Source organism: Triticum aestivum, chromosome 1D (assembly GCF_018294505.1).
Source record: "Triticum aestivum cultivar Chinese Spring chromosome 1D, IWGSC CS RefSeq v2.1, whole genome shotgun sequence".
In the NCBI taxonomy this organism is placed as follows: Eukaryota; Viridiplantae; Streptophyta; class Magnoliopsida; order Poales; family Poaceae; genus Triticum; species Triticum aestivum.
The window spans coordinates 29821425-29839494 of record NC_057796.1 but is presented as its reverse complement, the minus strand read 5'-3'; the positions used below and the strand labels follow the sequence as shown (position 1 = coordinate 29839494).

General features: G+C 45.5%; 2 protein-coding genes, 1 non-coding gene and 1 pseudogene across 3 annotated transcripts in view; 1 reads left to right on the top strand and 3 right to left on the bottom strand.

The window, feature by feature from the left end:
* The window catches only part of LOC123180074 (protein trichome birefringence-like 10), a 16509-nt gene extending 4620 nt beyond the window's left edge, over positions 1-11889 (top strand). The window contains exons 2-4 of the mRNA XM_044592033.1: positions 5101-5496; positions 10417-10575; positions 11026-11889. Coding sequence (XP_044447968.1) covers positions 5101-5496; positions 10417-10575; positions 11026-11404 — 934 coding nt within the window. The 3' untranslated portion in view covers positions 11405-11889. The remainder of the gene's footprint in view (positions 1-5100; positions 5497-10416; positions 10576-11025) is intronic.
* On the bottom strand, positions 6159-8622 carry LOC123180073 (uncharacterized). Its single transcript, XM_044592032.1, has 2 exons — positions 7113-8622; positions 6159-6883 (listed from the first exon to the last, which is right to left on the bottom strand). Exons 1-2 carry the CDS (start codon positions 8591-8593, stop codon positions 6643-6645), a joined length of 1722 nt encoding a protein of 573 aa, XP_044447967.1. The 5' UTR covers positions 8594-8622; the 3' UTR covers positions 6159-6642.
* Positions 11890-12153: 264 nt separating the features above from the next.
* On the bottom strand, positions 12154-12272 carry LOC123183698 (uncharacterized; annotated as a pseudogene).
* Positions 12273-12598: 326 nt separating this feature from the next.
* Positions 12599-12718, bottom strand: LOC123183656 (5S ribosomal RNA). Its single transcript, XR_006492715.1, has one exon. It is a non-coding gene; the product is annotated as a 5S ribosomal RNA (ribosomal RNA).
* Between the last annotated feature and the right edge of the window lie 5352 nt (positions 12719-18070).

The following is an 18070-nucleotide window of genomic DNA, read 5'->3' as shown; positions in this document are numbered from 1 at the left end:
GCGGGCGCCAACGTCGGGGGCGCCGGGGGGGGCGTGGGGGCCGCGGGCGCCAACGTCGGGGGCGCCGCGGCTGTAGGAGGCGTCGCATGCGGGGGGCGCGCCAAGAGAGGCGCGCGAGCGCCCTGGGAGAGGCGTCGAGGAGCCCGCGTCACCAATGGCGGGAGGAACAGCTGGGGGTACCTGGTGAAACGGAAACACATGCTCATCAAGGTAAACGTGCCGGGAAGTGAACACACGGTGGGAGACGGGATCGTAGCACCGATATCCCTTGGATTGGAGGGGTAGCCGATGAAGATGCAAGCGATAGATCAAGGTGCAAGTTTGTGAGAAGCAGTGTCGGCAGTGCTGGGATAGCAAAGGCACCCAAAAATACGCAAGTCGTCATAAGACGGGGGCGTACCAAAGAGAAGATGGTGAGGTGCGTAGTTCCACCGTGGGCGGCAGGGTCTAATGTTAAGGAGAAGTGATGCAGTGGCGAGTGCGTCCGGCCAGAAACGAGGCGGCTCGTATGCATGAAACAGGAGCGTGCGAACGCAGTCATTCGGAGTGCGAAGGACGCGTTTGGCTCGCCCGTTCTGCTGTGAAGTGTACGGGCATGTGAGGCGGAAAACTGTGCCGTGATGCGACAAAAAGGTGCGGAAAGCGAGGTTGTCAAACTCTTTTCCGTTGTCTGTCTGAAGCGCAAGGATGGGACGCCCAAACTGCGCGCGAACATAGGAGTAAAAAGCCGTCAAGGTAGAGAGTGCATCCGACTTTCTGCGCAAAGAAAAAGTCCACACATAATGAGAATAATCATCAAGAATGACTAGATTATATAAATAGCCCGAGTTACTGGGAACCGGAGAAGTCCACACATCGCTACGAATCAACTGAAAAGGAAAAGAAGCAATGGTAGTGGAATTATTAAACGGTAGGCGAACATGTTTACCGACTTGACATGCATGACAAGTGCGATCCTCAATCTTATTGTAACTGAAACTGAAACTCCTAAGAATATGACGAAGTGTGACGGGGTTGGGATGACCCAAGCGAGTGTGTCAGAGATCGACGCCAGCGGAGAGAGCAACCGGTGCGGTGGTGGAGGATGAAGGCGAGTGCACCGGATAGAGCTCGTCGGGGCTGTCACATCGGTGAAGTACCATCCTGGTTCGAGCATCTTTGACAAAAAACCAAGCTCGTCAAATTCAACGGTAACAGGGTTTTCACGAGTGACACAACAAACGGAAATGAGATTCTTAATAAGATGAGGTGACACAAGTATGTTAGACAAAGATAATGGAGTAGAAGTAGAAGGAAAAGAAGTGTGCCCAACATGTGGGATAGGAAGCGTGGAACCGTCGCCGACAATGATGCGGCGGTCGGTGGAGACAGGAGTGAAGGAGGCAAGGTTACCAGGATGAGCAAACATGTGAGCCGTAGCACCGGTGTCCATGTACCAATCACCACCTCCAGTGTAATTGTTCGGCATAGGAGCGGCATGCAGGCCGGTGAGGAGCACCGGGTCCCAAGGCGCCGGCGGCAGGGCCGGCGAGGAGGACGGAGACGCCATGGGGAAGCCGTAGCCGCCGCTCAACAGCGGCAGTGGGTACGCTCCATACAGTCCCGACTGCAACTACGATGCCGGGTAGGCCGGATGGCCCGCCGAAAAAACCTGCGGGCCCGCTGACAGATGCTGCAGGTGCTAGACGCCGTCTGGCTGCTGCCCAACGGGCGAGTGCTGGCCCGCTGATGACCCCCACCAGTACGCGGGCGGAGCCCCGTACGCATGTGAAGACCTGTAAGTGGATGCGGGCGGAGTACCGTATGCCCCGTACATAGGATTCCCGTACGTGGGAACGGACGCGTCATAGGTGACGGCCACCCCGTATGGCGACGGGGCCGCGCTGTAGAACGCCGGCGGCGGGTCGGCAGAGGCGTACCCCCACCAGGGGTTGACCGCGGACGGAGCACCAGCAGGCTGCAGGGCACCGTATAATTGATGGGCGCCGTATACGTGCGGGGGCTGCGGACGAAATCCATCTGGGGGCCGGGCTTCTTGGGCGATTGGCAGGCTAGCAAATCCATCGATGGCTTGGGCTATTGGCGGGCTAGCAAATTCATCGTTGACGGGAGACGGAGTAGCCACGACCTGTACTGCAGCTGATTGGGAGGTACCGGCCATGGAGAGGCACGAGGCAGCAGCGCCACGGGTCGAGGCAGGTTCGGCGGGAGCGGCTGGCGCGATGGAAAAGCGGCAACAGCGCGTGGGGACGGGCTCGCGCGATGCGTTCGGAAGCGCGTGGAGATAGGCAAAACGCGGCGGGTCGCGACAGGGGCGCGAGCGGCGGCGGAGCGGAAGGGAGGAAGAAAACCTAGATACCATGTATGATGTTGTAATTGCACGATGTATTGCTTTTCATGCATAGGCACGTATATATGATGTATAAAGGTGGGCCACGGACCTTAACTATACAAAGAATTAGGAGACGTGCCCAATACATAATATGCACATAACACATATACTCAACAGGGCGAACTTGTCAAAAGGAAGAAATTGGGATGGTGATGGCTTTGTTAAATAAACGTGATGCAATCTAGCAATCAACATGTAAATATATTAGTTAACTGAATGGTATTGTACAATTTTTTGCGTGTGGCAACGATGTTACCATCTTTCTTGCCACATGTGACTGGATGTGGACCGTTTCCTGTAGTTTGTTGAGTCCTCTGTTCTTTCTATTGTTATTAAGATGTGTTCAGCTGCACGGTGAAATTTGGGATATGTTGCTGGTTTAGCTTTCTCAGTTAAATTTCTTGTTTTCATGCATGTGACTGCAGCAAATAGTTTGTTGTGTTTGTTAAAAGGGAGAGAGGGATTTAGTGGAATAGTTGATGTATTGCTTGAGCCTCATGAACATATATATATATATATATAGGAGTACATGATTATCTTGGAGTACAAGGCAAGGTAGAATATTTCCTAGTCTAACATATGTTTCCAATCTAATCAATATACTCAACATCCCCCGCAGTCACAACGGTAACGACGCAGACTGTGAGACTGGAGAAGAATCCGAAGGCAAGCCGACGGACACCCTCCAACAGTCGTAACGGTCGATGCATCACGGAGTCGTGGCTGAAGTGGCAACCGACGAGGTCGCTCAAGCAAGGCGGTAGCCCTTTGTTTCGTTTGTCGATGTAGCCGAGAGCGTAGGGTGGTTTAGCCGTGGTCGAGGTAGCCGTGCGAGAGATGTCGTGGTCGAGGTAGCCGTGCGAGAGATGCCGTGGTCGAGGTAGCCGTGCGAGAGATGCCGTGGTCGAGGTAGCCGTGCGAGAGATGCCGTGGTCGATGTTGAGTCGGGGGTCGCCGGTGTTGAGGTAGGCGCCGTGTAGCCGCGGAAGAAGAGCGACGGCGGCGGCGGCGGCTAGGAAGGGAGTGCGACGGCGATGCTCGAAGTAGGCGAGAAAGAACCCAACATCGTGACGAAGACCGGCGCGGACAGTGGCGTTCCTGCGCCAAGGGAGGCAGCGCGGCGCATACCACTTAAAGTCGACGCGCGGGGACGGCGGTGGACCGCGGGCCGTAGCGCTACGACCCGAAGGGGCGACACAGCAGCGGCGGGCGGGTCGGGGCGACGACGGGGAGACCTCAGGGCGGTTGCAGGGATCACATGCCACGCTCGCGACGGCTCGACGGGGCGACGCAGCGGCAGCGCGAGGTTAATTCAGCCTCGGGGACGGCCTGAAGCGGACGGCCTCGGTGCGGCGGTTGACCGCGGGCCGCGGCACTATGGCACGAATGTCGACATAGCGGTAGCGCGCGGAGCGGTGCATCCAAATGGAGAACGACGGGGCGGCGGAGAGACTGCGTTCCACGCTCGCTAACGGCCCGATGGGCCGATGCAGCGGCAGCGCGAGGGTCGGTGTAGCCACGGAAAGGCCTAGAGCGGACGGCCTCGGGGCGGCGGCGGACCGCGGCACTACGGCCCGAAGGGGCGACGCAGTGGTAGCACATAGGTCGATGCGGCCGCAGTGAAAACCATATGACAGCGACGCTGCGGTCTCAAGGGACGACGCAACTGCAATTCGTTGCTCGATCGGTAAAAGGACGTGCATACTTGAGGATGATCTTCACATATGATCCTGCCGAGAAGCGCGTGTGGTTGAACAGACCAAAGACGCGACTAGCATCACGGGAAAAGGCGGACGGAGCGACAAGGGACGCACTCGGGCGGACAGAGTGGCCTCGGGCGATGTTGCCAACACTACGGTTTAGCGCAAGACAGTACGCGACCGCCGTGCCAGCGCAACCGATCTCGTCGGAGTTGAGGAAGACGTTGATGAAGTAGACGCGCTTCGTAGATGACGAATGACGATGGGCGACGCAAACCAATTTTAGATCGGAAAATCAAAAAGAAACGCCGACTAAGACAACCGGCAAGAGAGAAAATCCGGATCAAAGGATCGGCAAAAAGACTCTCTAGGGCAGCCGGTCAACATGACCGGCAGACGAACCCTAGGTACGGGTGACGCGGCCCCCAGCGGCGGTCATGAGGCCGGCCGCCCCGGGGGTGGCGCGCGGCGGCTAGGGTTTGGATCGGTTAGGCTGATACCATGTTAAAAGGGAGAGAGGGATTTGGTGGAATAGTTGATGTATTGCTTGAGCCTCATGGACATATATATGGAAGTACATGATTATCTTTGAGTACAAGGCAAGGTAGAATATTTCCTAGTCTAACCTATGTTTCCAATCTAATCAATATACTCAACAGTGTTTTGCACATCACTGATGGACAGACAAATCAAGAGCCTTTATGGTGAAGCTGAAGAACAGAGCATTGTAATTAAGTTTGAACTTGTACATGTGGTGCTTGTGACAGTCTACTTTTACTTGGAATAATCGTAGTAGTAATCTTACTGAGAATGTCAACTTCAAACTCTTTGCAAACGTGAATGCTACCAATGACAGTGACCGTCAATTTTTTTGTATTATGTAAGTTCAAGATTTTGCTTACTTCTAATCATGTCTATGTGAGCGGAGCAACCAGAACAATTTGCTTTTCTCCTCTAAGCATAATTTATCTCTGCTTTCTAACTTATTATTTTTCTCCCATTTCTTAGATTTGATGCCAAATTTATGCTCGAGAAGCTACGGAATAGAAGAGTAGTATTCGTTGGTGATTCAATTGGAAGGAACCAATGGGAGTCTCTGCTTTGTATGCTCTCTAGTGGTGTTCCCAACAAGAAGTCCATTTATGAAATTAATGGAAGTCCCATCACAAAGCACACGGGTTTCTTGATTTTCAAGTTTAGCGACTACAATTGCACTGTGGAGTATTACAGATCTCCTTTTATAGTCCTTCAAGGCCGTGCACCAGCTGGAGCCCCTAAGGTTGTTAAGTACACAATTAAGGTGGATGCCATGGATTGGATGTCAGACCGTGGTAAGTGGAGCAATGCTGATATTTTGATCTTTAACACTGGGCATTGGTGGAATTACGAGAAAACAATTAGAGGGTAAGCAGCTAATAATATACATTATGTTGACTTACTAACCTGTCCTACTTCATTGTTAAATGTTTCTTGTAGATGTCGTCCTTTTATTTTTACCATACCTTCTCCACGTTCATGAATTCACCTTTCAAATTCAAAATTAACATAGTACTAGTTATTAGTATACACGCCAGCAGAGTAGTATTTTATTAGTATACACAATATTTTAAGAGTGAAATGCGCCACTAGTCCATGAACTCAACTTGATTGCACGTTTTAGTCCAAGAACTCGAGAAGTGATCAGATTTGGTCCGCAAACTCATTGATTTGATCAAATAAGTTCAAAACCGGTCTGACCAGGAAAAAACCGGCCACGTGGATGCCATGTCATTGATCCTTTGAGTGCTTGTGAATTCACTATTTTTATAGGGTTTTATTTGCAAATTGGTCGGGTTTTTTTTTCTCATAGACCATGCTAATTGAGGGCGTTTGGAGCGAAAAAGTATTAAAAATTGTGTTGCCCAAGACTTGAACCTTGGCCGTTCCGAACAGGCAACACATCACCAACCACTGGAATAACACAAAGTTCGCAGACTAACATGGTGCCGAGTATATATTTATGCTGAATCAGGAGAAAAAATAAATATTAAAACGTGTGTCCTGTAGTATTTGAACACAGGCAGTCTGGGTTAGAAGTTGGCTTCCAGACCAATTCACCATGATGTGATTTATGTTCAAATAGGCAGTCTACTATATATATCTTCACGTAATCATTGTTAAATATGTATATAAAATCAGTGGGTTTCAGAGAATATCAAAGTAATATGTATAAATCTTGACGACAATACAAAACCTCACATTCAATATACACCCACACTACAGAAAATATATAGAACATGACTTCAATGACAATATCATTCGTAGTTTTTAAAATATCCAAATGATCACATAGTTCTAAAACCATCCAACACATCACTCTGTAACCCGTTTGAAAAAGTATTACAAGCAAGTTGCACATACTTGCACTTATTCCATAGTTTTTAAACAGTGACAACACGTAGTTCTAAAAGCTTCCAAAACATAGTTCTGAAACCATTTGAAATTGCATTACAAGCAGGTTGCACATACTTGCACTTAAACATTCTACTTATTTCTGTAGAGCAACTGATACTATCTTGAGTGCTCATAACCATTCCAATGATCACCTCCAGGCACTGGTCTTTTTGTTTTTCTCGCTCTTCTTGCTCTTGGTGCAGCGTGGGCAACACTTGTCCCTCCTCCTTGTTGCACACTACTAGCAGTAGCACTACTTCCTTCAACATGGGTAGCAGTACCATCGGTTGCTCCTCCTCTCACTCTTGCTCTCCCTGTCCCTGTCCCTCTCACGCTAACATACAAGTTGCAGAAGAATCTGTCAAAACAAACCAGCATGCAAAGAATTAATTTTAAACATATTTTTGAAACTTATAAAATTCTGAAATTATTAGCAAAAATATTAGACATATGTGGTTCTGTTATCTATTTTTTCTCAAGATTTTATCATGCTCCAATAACTCTGGTGATTTGTACGACAACAACAACAACAACAACAACAAAACTACATTATTGAGAACACGTAATACAATCATTCGGTAACTTACTTGTTGAACACTTCACAATGATTATTGAGGAGTGTGTCACTCTTACATAAACAATCAAAGAAAGCCCTACACCATTGGTTTGGTGGGTGCTTATCAAGCCATCCATATGCTTCAGGACTCAGAGCCTTCAATTTGTCCATGTTTCTTTCATATTGTGGCTTGTTACTAGATCTTGCACAAGCCCAAAGTTGATTCTTCAAAACTTCCCCCTTGTGAATCGTGTTGAAGTTTTGGTAGAGATGTCTTACACAGAACCTATGTTCACTGTCTGGAAATTCTTCCTGCACTGCAAGTATCAGCCCTTTCTGCTTATCTGACATAAGAGTAAAGGCTGCTGTGTGGTCGTGGATGTTCAGGTCATGCTTCAAAGTGTTCATGAACCATTTCCAACTGTTTTTGCACTCTACATCTACCACAGCCATGGCAATTGGGAAGATACAATCATTAGGGTCAATACCTATTGTTGTCAACATAACACCACCATGCCTTGTCTTCAAGTGACAACCATCAAAGAAAAGAATTGGCCTGGAACCCTCCAGAAAGCCCCTCTTGCATGCATCAAGAGAAAAGTACATAGTTTCAAACAAACCATTTGCATCCAAATTAAGAAAGACACTGCTCCCAGGGTTTGATCTCCTAATCTCTTCCGCATAATCCCAAAGCAAATTATATTGCTTCTCCTCATCTCCTCTGATAATAGCCATTGCTCTCTTCTTTGCCCTTTGCAGCTTCATTCTGCCAGGAGCCAAATTGTAGTCCTTTTGCACCTTATTGCCAAATGACTTTGCATCAATGTTCTCATTGTCTCTTATTTCTTCCACATATTTTTTGGCAAGATAGGGAGCAGTCATTGCCTTGATAGCCCACTCTCTGCTACATGTGTGCTCATTAACATATCTCTTCACAAGCAAGCTCTTGGACCTGCCGTCTTCTGTCACATACAAATACCAGGGGCAACCTTCAGCACAGACCACCTCAACCCTGGTTCTACAATTTCTAGTCTTGTGCAAAGCCACTCTATTCTTTATGCTATACTCAGATATTGCTTCTCTCAACTGCTCAACCGTTGAAAAAGTCATTCCAATCTTGAACTCCGGGTCTGCCATGTCATGTTCAGCAAAAGACTTGAACTTAAAATTGAAGTTCTCGTCATCTGAATCTGGAAGAAGCAACTCCTCATCAGAATCTTCCTTTTTACTTTTCTTCTTCTTCTTCTTCCTCTTGTCCTTACCATCCTCATTTACTTCAACTACTTTTTTGCCTTTGCTAGTAATCATTGCATCTATGACATCATGGTCCACAAATGCAGCAAAGATGTCATCATCCCCATCTAATGGGTCATTGTCACTATCAAAGAAATCTGCATCTGAATCCAACTGGTCGCTGTCATCAGACTCTTCATCCTTCAGTTTCTTAAATTTCTGCAATCTCTGCAACCTTTTCTCTTCTGTCCGCAACCTGCCTTGATCTGCCTGCAACATGTCCTCTCCTACAATGCTCTCAGGATCGACCCCCTCACCTACAATGGGCTGCAAAACAGCATAAAAAATGGTGACGAACTATAACAAGACAAACAATAGTAACACAATATCATTATAGAGTTTTCTTTACCTTTAAAACCTTTTCTTCTATGGCAACCTCATCACATATGTTAACAGGAAATTCAAACATTTAATCGACGTAAATTATTATGCTGTTGCAGTTCTTCGGTACTGTACTCATCATCTTCTGAAGATCATCATCACACCACACATAGAAAAGTCCTTCAGTAATACTTCTCCCAGGCATGAGCAAATATATCTTGTACTTTTCACTATCAGGGTAACCGAGTCGCTCTAACAAATCAACAAGCCACAAAATAGACATGTCCTCTGCCTCACAATAATCGAAAAAATCAACTCTGTCATCCAAATATGTCCTATTGCTTCCCGAGCCACAGAAAAAGCCATTGTGATGTACCTCCAGGGTGAACAAACCATAATCAATTTCTGCATTCCACGACAAACAAGAAAACATAGATCACATATTCAGTTCAAATAAAAAATCCGCACTACAATTATATGCATCCTCTCTCTGATCTAACGTCCAGTCATCATGATTTCTCACATAGCTAGCATGATTTGCCCAGAAGCTAATAAACGTATTTGTGCAAAGCAAGCAAGCAAGCAAGCGGACAGCTTGACAGTGTTCGCACGTCTAGCCGCGTATTGTTATACATATAAGTGACTCTCGCCTGCACTAGCTCTGATGGATTGGATCGATTCGGTGAGATCAACTCTCCTGGCCAGAACACACACGAACTCTGTCTCTCTCTGGGACAACGGAAGAAGATACATACCATATGAGGGTGCGGGGGCGCTCCGTTCGCGCAGCCGCGACGCCATCTGCGGCTAGACGGCGTCGAGAGGACGACCGTTGTGGTCGTTTGCGGAGGTGCGTCGTCCTAACCTGCTTGTCACAGAAGGCAGATGAAACCATGGAACGCTACGATCTAGCGACAAACAAGGCAACAGTCAAGCGAAACAGAAGGAAAGGGATCGCATGATTGGAAAGGGATCGCATGATTGAAAAACGATCTGGAGGGATCTTCTTTTTTTTATCTCTCCTGATTCTACGTACATATGTAGTAGGCTGAAATTTATTGTGCGTGTGTGGTGTAGGTGCGGTGGTCACTGAGGCAATCAAAATTCCGGTTGACCCAAGTTCAAGTACTGGGCGATGCATGGTTTTTTTTAATACTTTTTCAGTCTATATACGCCCTTAGGATGGTTTGTAAAAAAAATCGGTCAATTTGCAGATACACCCCTGTAAAAATAGTGAACTCATGAATGGTCAACGGAATGATGACATGGCATCCGCGTGGCCGGTTTTTTTACTCTCGGGCCGGTTTTGGCCTTATTTGATCAAATCAACGAGTTTGCGGACCAAATTCGATCACTTCTTGAGTTGTTGGCCTAAAGTGTGCAATCAATTTGAGTTCATGGACTAATGACGCATTTCACTCATATTTTAATTTGTTCATGTGTATACTTTTCTGATAGTTATTGACAGAACTATTATAGCATGATTCATGAGACTATTGAGGATATGGAATGTTAAGATGTGGTTAGAGCTAAATGGGTAATAAAGAGGCCTAAGAACTCTTTTGTTCTTCAATTACATACTTTGAACTTACTAGTATGAGATTTCTTGTCCCCAACATGCTCTATGCATCGTATCTGTAGTCCATTTCTTTTGGAACCACCACAACACAATTGCACCTTCGGTAGTTGACTTCAAACGATGGTTTCTTTATCTATGCCAGGGGTGCCTATTTTCAAGAAGGCGGTAAGGTGAAGATGAAGATGACTGTTATTGATGCGTACCAAAAATCAATACAAACACTATTCAATTGGGTTCACAAAAAAGTTAACACAAGCAAGACCCAGGTCATCTTCCGTACTTATGCTCCTGTGCACTTCAGGTATGTCTAATGAACCACTTATCCATCACTGCTACGTATTCCTTTTTATGTTTCCTTGATATAGCATTTTCATTGACAATGATTATGTTTCAAGGCACCAAACAATCATCGCGTGTTACTGGCTTGACACAATATGTTTTGGGCTCAGAATTTATTCATTATGGTTTATATTCGAACTTCGCCAAAACATTATTGTTTGATATATGATCCACCTTTCGCCAGCTGTTTTACAATTTTACTGAATATATGACAATACGGGTTGGGCTTTTGTTGGAAAGTGCTGCTTCTTGTATCTTGTATAGGAACTTGAAAAGCAAATAAATAGAGGCTTCCTGACTTCTGTGCTATAAAACACTGGATTAATTTCTCACATTCCCATTTTCAAACCAATTTAACAATAGGTGGACAAATTGACTGATCCATAACTAGAGTAATCCATGTTTTCCTTAGAGGTGGCGACTGGAAGAGTGAAGGGAGTTGCCACTTGGAAACTCTTCCTGATGCGACACCGTTTAAATCGCTGGAGCAATGGGCTGACAAGCTTGAGCCTGTCCATAATGTTCTTGGGAGCAGCACAAGACCCAAGCTGCCTGGGTTAGCTATACTGAACGTGACACAAATGATGGCGCAACGAAAAGATGGTCACCTGTCAGTTTACATCAGCCCTTCGGGGCCTGTCCCCCTGCGCAGACAGGATTGCAGCCATTGGTGCTTGCCTGGAGTTCCTGATACCTGGAACGAGCTTGTGTACGCCATCTTCATGAAAAGGCAAACAATGATGGACCAAAATGTTTCTCTTGCTGCTTCAAGAACGTTGAACACAAGCTGACTGAAATTCTGTGGGTAGGCTACCCGATGCTTGCCGGTGAAGCTTTGTATCTAAGGTTGGTTGGTGATCCTCATGCATGATGATGCTGCAAGATAGGAGTTGGCTTGCAGGAAGTTGCACCACTCTAATATGTTGTATGCTGAGAGGAGAGTGCGAATAAGAGCAAAATTAAAGAAAGGCATACCAATATCTATGTTTCACAGAGGCAGCCAAAGTTTTCGCCGATGTGATCATAGATTAGGGGTGCTGCATTCGATGATGTACATAGTTTATTACTTTATTTGGCTGATGTCATATTGGGGGTGTTGCCGTGGTGATTGTATGTAATTCGGGAATTTTATCCTCAACGGCATGTTCTCAGTGGCTCCGGCAGTTGATTTGCACATTTCGGCATTTCTAGCCCTCCCGGGACAAATGTAAATATTTAATGAGAAATGTAATTGTGCAGACATTTTCTGGAATGACATGGTAAAATGTATGGTTTTCATGGCAATTTATGTTGTCGTGAGAATAGCAAGTTATTTTTAGCAAACACCCATTTACGTACTACTCTCGTCACAGCAAGCATAACATTGATGTACTGAGATGATCCGGTACTTTAGTGCTAGTACGCATGATGGCATACCACATGGTAATCTTATATTTGTCCCTTATGCTCACCATGGTTTTCACCCATCCCTCTCAACCGCAGCAACGCCATTTACCACGGTTTTGACCTTTTTCCAGAACGCGCTTGACGCGCCACAACGCCGTCGCTAGACGCGTACTTCCCAGGAGGTCACCCATCCTAGTACGACTCTCACCCAAACATGCTTAAATTCGGTGTTCTGATTGGATCCGGTGCTTTAGTGCTGGTATGGTCGCATCCGATATGTTACCCCCGTCTTCGACCCTTATGTTTGCCCCTCCCAGCTCCACTACAAAGACGATTGTGCATTGCTTTGGACACTCCCGCACAACTATGGAGACGATTTTACCACGGTTTCCACCCCTCCCTCTGAACCGGACCAGCGCCTATTTCCACGGTTTCGATCCCTTTCAGAACGCGCTTGCCGCGCCACAACACCGCCGCTACACACGTGCATAATGAGCAGCGAGCTAAAACTTACCGCAAACGTGAAAATAATAAAACGTGGTAAATATATGCCGCACACGTGCGTTTTGTTTTGCACGCGGCGTAAAAAAATTAAAAAAGGAATGCAATACGAGGGCTTCCCTAGGAGGTCATCCATCCTAGTACGACTCTCGCCCTAGCACGCTTAACTTCGGAGTTTTGATGGGATCCAGTGCTTTAGTGCTGGTATGATCGCATCCAACATGTTACCCCCGTCTTCGTCCCTTATGCTTGCCCCTCCTAGCTCCACTACAAAGACGATTGTACATTGCTTTGGCCACTCCCGCTCAACTACGGAGACGAGTTTACCACGACTAGTAGAAAAAGGGCCATTTGTCCCGGTTCGTAAGGCCCATCTGTCTCGGTTGCTGAACTGGGACTAAAGGGTCGTTACTAAAGCCCTAGGCCTTTAGTCCCAGTTCTTACACAAACCGGGACAGATGTGCCTCCACGTGGCCGGTGCGGCGAGCCCAGGCAGGAGGGCCTTTGGTCCCGGTTGGTGGCACCAACCATGACCAATAGGCATCCACGCGTTAGCAGTTGGCAGGGGCTGAGGTTTTTGTTTTTTTTCTGAAAGGGGGTGGTTTAGGGGGTAATTTAGGGTGTGTTAGCTAGCTAATAGAGAGAAGTGTCCTCTCTTATCTCTGTGCTTGGTTTATCAATGCTACTGCTATGCCTAAACATGGCTTAGATTAAAGTGAAGGCAAGATGTGGTGCATGTCGAAAGTAATACTAATCCTAACTTGATCAAGTTTGGATTAGTACTACTTTCGACATGCACCACACATGCATGTTGCCTTCACTTCAATCCAATCCATGTTCATTTCACTCACTACTATATAATAACTCTTCATGCTCGCATGATGCATCATTATAATAATAAGTTCTACTAATCATCATCATACAACTTTCTACTCGTTATTAATAACAAGTCATGCGATCATCATCCTCATAGTCATCGAACCAACCCTACTTAATTGTTCTTAGCACATGATCATCAGTATTAGGTAGGACCTAAATACCCTCTTTAAGGTAAAATAGCATAAAACAATATAGACCCTGACTCTCCATTATGGAGAATGGAGATCATCCTATCTCCAATTCTTGCGCTTCGCTTCCTTTTGCTTCCAAGAACCTCCTTACGACTGTCCATACATTTTTTCCATTCTTTGATTTTCATGTCTCCACTTCTTTTAGAAATCTGGTATGGACAGTTGAGATTCGTAGGATGACCTGGCTGTATGTTCAAAACATCAAGGCTACCATTCTGATACATCAAATGGGGCACACAAGCCATCGGGATTCTCTGTTGAAAAACATAATAATAACTTCATAGTTAGCAATGATGTACTAGTTTTAGAAGTATGCAAAAGATGCACGGATGTCGTAATAGTAAAAAATCTTACCAGGGCATCTCCATGGAAGTTACCGTAGTTCAACACGTGCACTAGTGGCACGTATTGACCATAATGTTGAGGAGTTTGATTGTAGATATTATAATTCTCAAGATCAGTACAAAATGCGGCCAGATGATTTTTCTCCTGATAAGTTAATTCGGAGCCTTCGGTGTAGTAGGTTATGTCTACCATCTTCCGCACATTCTTTGAAGAATGAAAATAAGCTGTCAATGCAAATAAGCTGTCAACTATTTTGAAATAAACAATATAAATTAGCTAATAACTATGTTTGAGAAACTCACATAGCGGTAGAATTGGAGGCGTATCAACAAGGACCCAAATGTCCATATTGTCTTGCTCGATTTCAGGATCACCAAGATCCATGGTGACAAGCATACCCTCATCAAAACCATACATCTTGCAAAGTGCTTCCCATTTTTTGCAACCAAAATGGGTTACACTCTCAGAATTGTACAACTTTACTTCAAAATCCACACCATGATGGGTCCTTAGGTGAATTTTCTTTGTTTCGGAACTTTCATGGTCTTCAAAACCATCCTCTCCAAGACATAGCGTCTTGCATGGCATGGGATAAGCTAGTCGAATTGTAAAAGATGAAAAGTACATGTTGAAATATTTGAAGTCGTGCTTAATTACGAAAAAAATAACACTTGTCGTCGTTGCGTACCGTTTCAACATCGAAGGTCTCCTCCAGCTTAATGCTGAAGCGCCGATCTTCGTCCAGGTGAGGCCTGTCGCACAGACCTCGGTCGTCGTGGCACCAGTCGCACTCCCCCAGGAGACTTTCTCGTCCGAGTACGACATTTCCTATGTTCATAATTCAAATATTAAACTTGTACAATGAAATATATGTACTAAAAAACATAAATTAGATCATTATTATTCATCACGGGTTGACTATCGGTCTGTCGAGTCTTTTCTTGAAAACAATATGAGCTCACGTGGTGTACATATTTGACCGTCGGTGATGGTAGCTCCTCCTTTCATTCCCGAGTGCATTACACCAAGTTGTCTAGCACGCGGGAATCAAGGAGAAGCTACCCCCACGACAACAGTCGGGATTCTTCGTCCTCTCATATATATATGGTGGAGACTCTCCCTCACTGATTCCTATCTGACATTTGCGACCGTCAGTGATGGTAGCTCCTCCTTTCGTTCCCGAGTGCATTACACCAAATTGTCTAGCACACGAGAATGAAGGAGAAGCTACCCCCACGACAACAGTCGGGATTCTTCGTCCTCTCATATATGGTGGAGACTCGACAGACTTAAAGTCAACCCGAAATATCGTTTAATTATCTTTCTAAAAAAGGACATATCAAGCGCCTAAAATTTGCCGGAACAAAAATATACATGTTTTTATCTACATGATATGAGCATTCAAACTTGATGGCCATTACATTTCAATGGTTGAAAATATGAGCAAAAACATTTCAAAATATCTTATAGGACTCATATTGACATGGAGATTTGGCTGGTCTCACCTCGAGGTCGGAGGGGGCTCGGTGACGGGGACGACGGCGGGGATGATGGAGGGGGCTTCTAGATTTCTGCAAAAATAAAAACCCTATAAGCTATCAACTAATCAAATGCATACGCCTTGCATAGTGCTCTCCAATTTTAGCATTCAAAGTAGGAGTAGTTTTCCAATTTGAGCATTCAATAAGCAAAACCAAATCATAAAATAAAGTAGTATTCAAATTAGCATGCATTCAATTATAAGCAAAACTACATCATCTCTTGCGTCCGTACATCGTCGAATATTATCACTAATACACCTCGAATACTATCATACATATAGCATCGCTAATACAACTAGAACCGTAGCGCCCGACGGGTATCGACGCGCGCGGTGGACACCCAAAGAGAAGGAACCATCACAGGATCACTGCAGTGAGATCCCTGAAGAACCTGCTAGGTATTGTCGAACCTGCCCTCCAACGCAACCATGTAGCGACGGACGTGCTCGTCCTCCTCGCTGACACGGTGACGTACCACCTCCGCGGTGTCCGGAAGCCTCGACACCGTCACTGGCCCACGCGACCGACACCAAACAAGGATCGGGTCAACGACGGGCTGGCTCCTCACCAACCTACGCCCCCTAGAAGGTAGCACCTCCCAATACCAGCCCGGCGGAGCCCAGTCCCGGACATGGCCCCTCTGATCAAGCAGGCTTCCTCCGCCGAGTCGACGATGAGGATGCGGGATAGGCATCGTCGACGTCGATGCGGGAATAATTGCTTGAACTAAAAAATAAACTAGTTCTATTAATTTTCTTGCTAAAAATAAACTACTTCTATAGTAAAATAAAGTAGTTTTATTAAATCAACTAGTTCAACTACTAAGCACTTACTATAAATAAAATAAAGTAGTACTTACTAAAAATAAACTACTTCTATAGTAAAATAAAGTAGTTTTATTAAATCAACTAGTTCAACTACTAAGCACTTACTAAAAATAAAATAAAGTAGTACTTACTAAAAATAAACTAGTTTAACTAGTTATATTATTTTTCTAACTAATTATATTAAATCGGGGAGGGGGGGTATATCGACAACGACATACCCGATAAAAAATAAGAAGAGGAAGAAGAAGAAAAAAAAGAGGAGAAGAAGAAAGGAATAGAGGAGGAGATCGAAGAAAAAAGAAGAAGAAAAAAGAATGTTCTTATTTATTTCTCCTCTTCTTCTTCTTCTTCTTCTCCTTCTTCCTCTTCTTATTTTCCTTTTTCCTCTCCTGCTTTTTCTTCTAAATATGAACATATACATAAATGACTTTGATCATACACAACTTTCCTATACATACACAATATGAACATATACATAAATTGACAAAGAAAATTCTATCAACAAAAAAAATCATAAAAATTCTATGAACAAAATTACAACAAAAAAATCATAAAAATTCTATGAACAAAATGAAAATTCTATGAACAAAATTACAACAGAAAAGAATCATAAAAATTCTATGAAATAAATCGACATATTCTTTGCATATGAACATACAAACATTTGCATATTCAACAATAATATCATCAAAAAAACTACGAAAAGAAAAAAATTATAACTTTTGCATATTATTTTTATGAACAAATTACAACAACTAAACATCTAAATTAATACAACTACACATCTAAATTAATACAACTACACATCTAAACTTGATTAGCTAGAAGGCAGGGGGCGGCAACGAGGAGGATGAGCTCACTGCAGGGGGCGGCGAGGAGGAGGCAGGGCACGGGGACGGCGACAGCGACGAGGAAGCAGGGCACGGCGAAGGTGGGGTAGGGGCGCGGCGACGGGCGACGAGAGGAGGCAGGGCCGGCGGCGTCGGGGCAGGGGTGGCGCGGGGTGGCGACGGCGTCAGGGCGGCGCGGGATGACATTGGAGGCAGGGGCAATGACGGCGACGACGACGGCGGGGCAGCCTGGCGGCGTGCGTCGGGGCGGGATCGAAGAACTGAACGAAAATTTTCACAAGTGTTGATTATATAGACGGAGCATTGGTCCCGGTTCGTGCCACCAACCGGGACCAATGCCCCCTTTAGTCCCGGTTGGTGTCCCACCAACCGGGACTAAAGGTCTCTTTTCAGCAGCCCAAAGGGCGGGAAACAGAGACCTTTGGTCCCGGTTGGTGCCACGAACTGGGACTAAAGGGTGGCATTGGTCCTGGTTGGTGGCACAAACCGGGACCAAAGGTGGGTATTGGTCCTGGTTGGTGCCACGAACCGGGACAAAAGGTGGGTGCTGCTGCCGCGGCAAAAACTTTAGTCCCACCTCGCTAGTTGAGAGGGGCTAGGAGTGGTTTATAAGCCCCACTCCCGCTGCCCTCTCGAGCTCCTCTCGAATGCAGGCCTACGGGCCTAAACACACTATATCTGCCTGTGGGCCTTCTGCGGGCCTGAATCTTGGCCCATGGGTGGGTTTCTAGTCGTATTCAGGCCGTGGTGGCCCAGTAGGTGGCATTTTTTATTATAGTTTATTTTATTTTATTTTGTTTCTACTTATTTATTTTACTTTATTTTGTTTCTACTTATTTATAAAAGTTTATTTTGTTTATACTTATTTATTATATTTTATTTTTTGCTTTTGTATTTATTTTATGAAAATTCTTTTTTGCTTTTTATGTTTTGAAC

Bases quoted from the DNA above. Each gene is read 5' to 3' on its own strand.
- LOC123180073 (XM_044592032.1), bottom strand. From the start codon at position 8,593: ATGTTGCAGGCAGATCAAGGCAGGTTGCGGACAGAAGAGAAAAGGTTG. The intron at 6,884-7,112 runs GTAAGTTACCGA...TTGTTTTGACAG, and splicing joins CATTGTGAAGTGTTCAACAA to ATTCTTCTGCAACTTGTATG.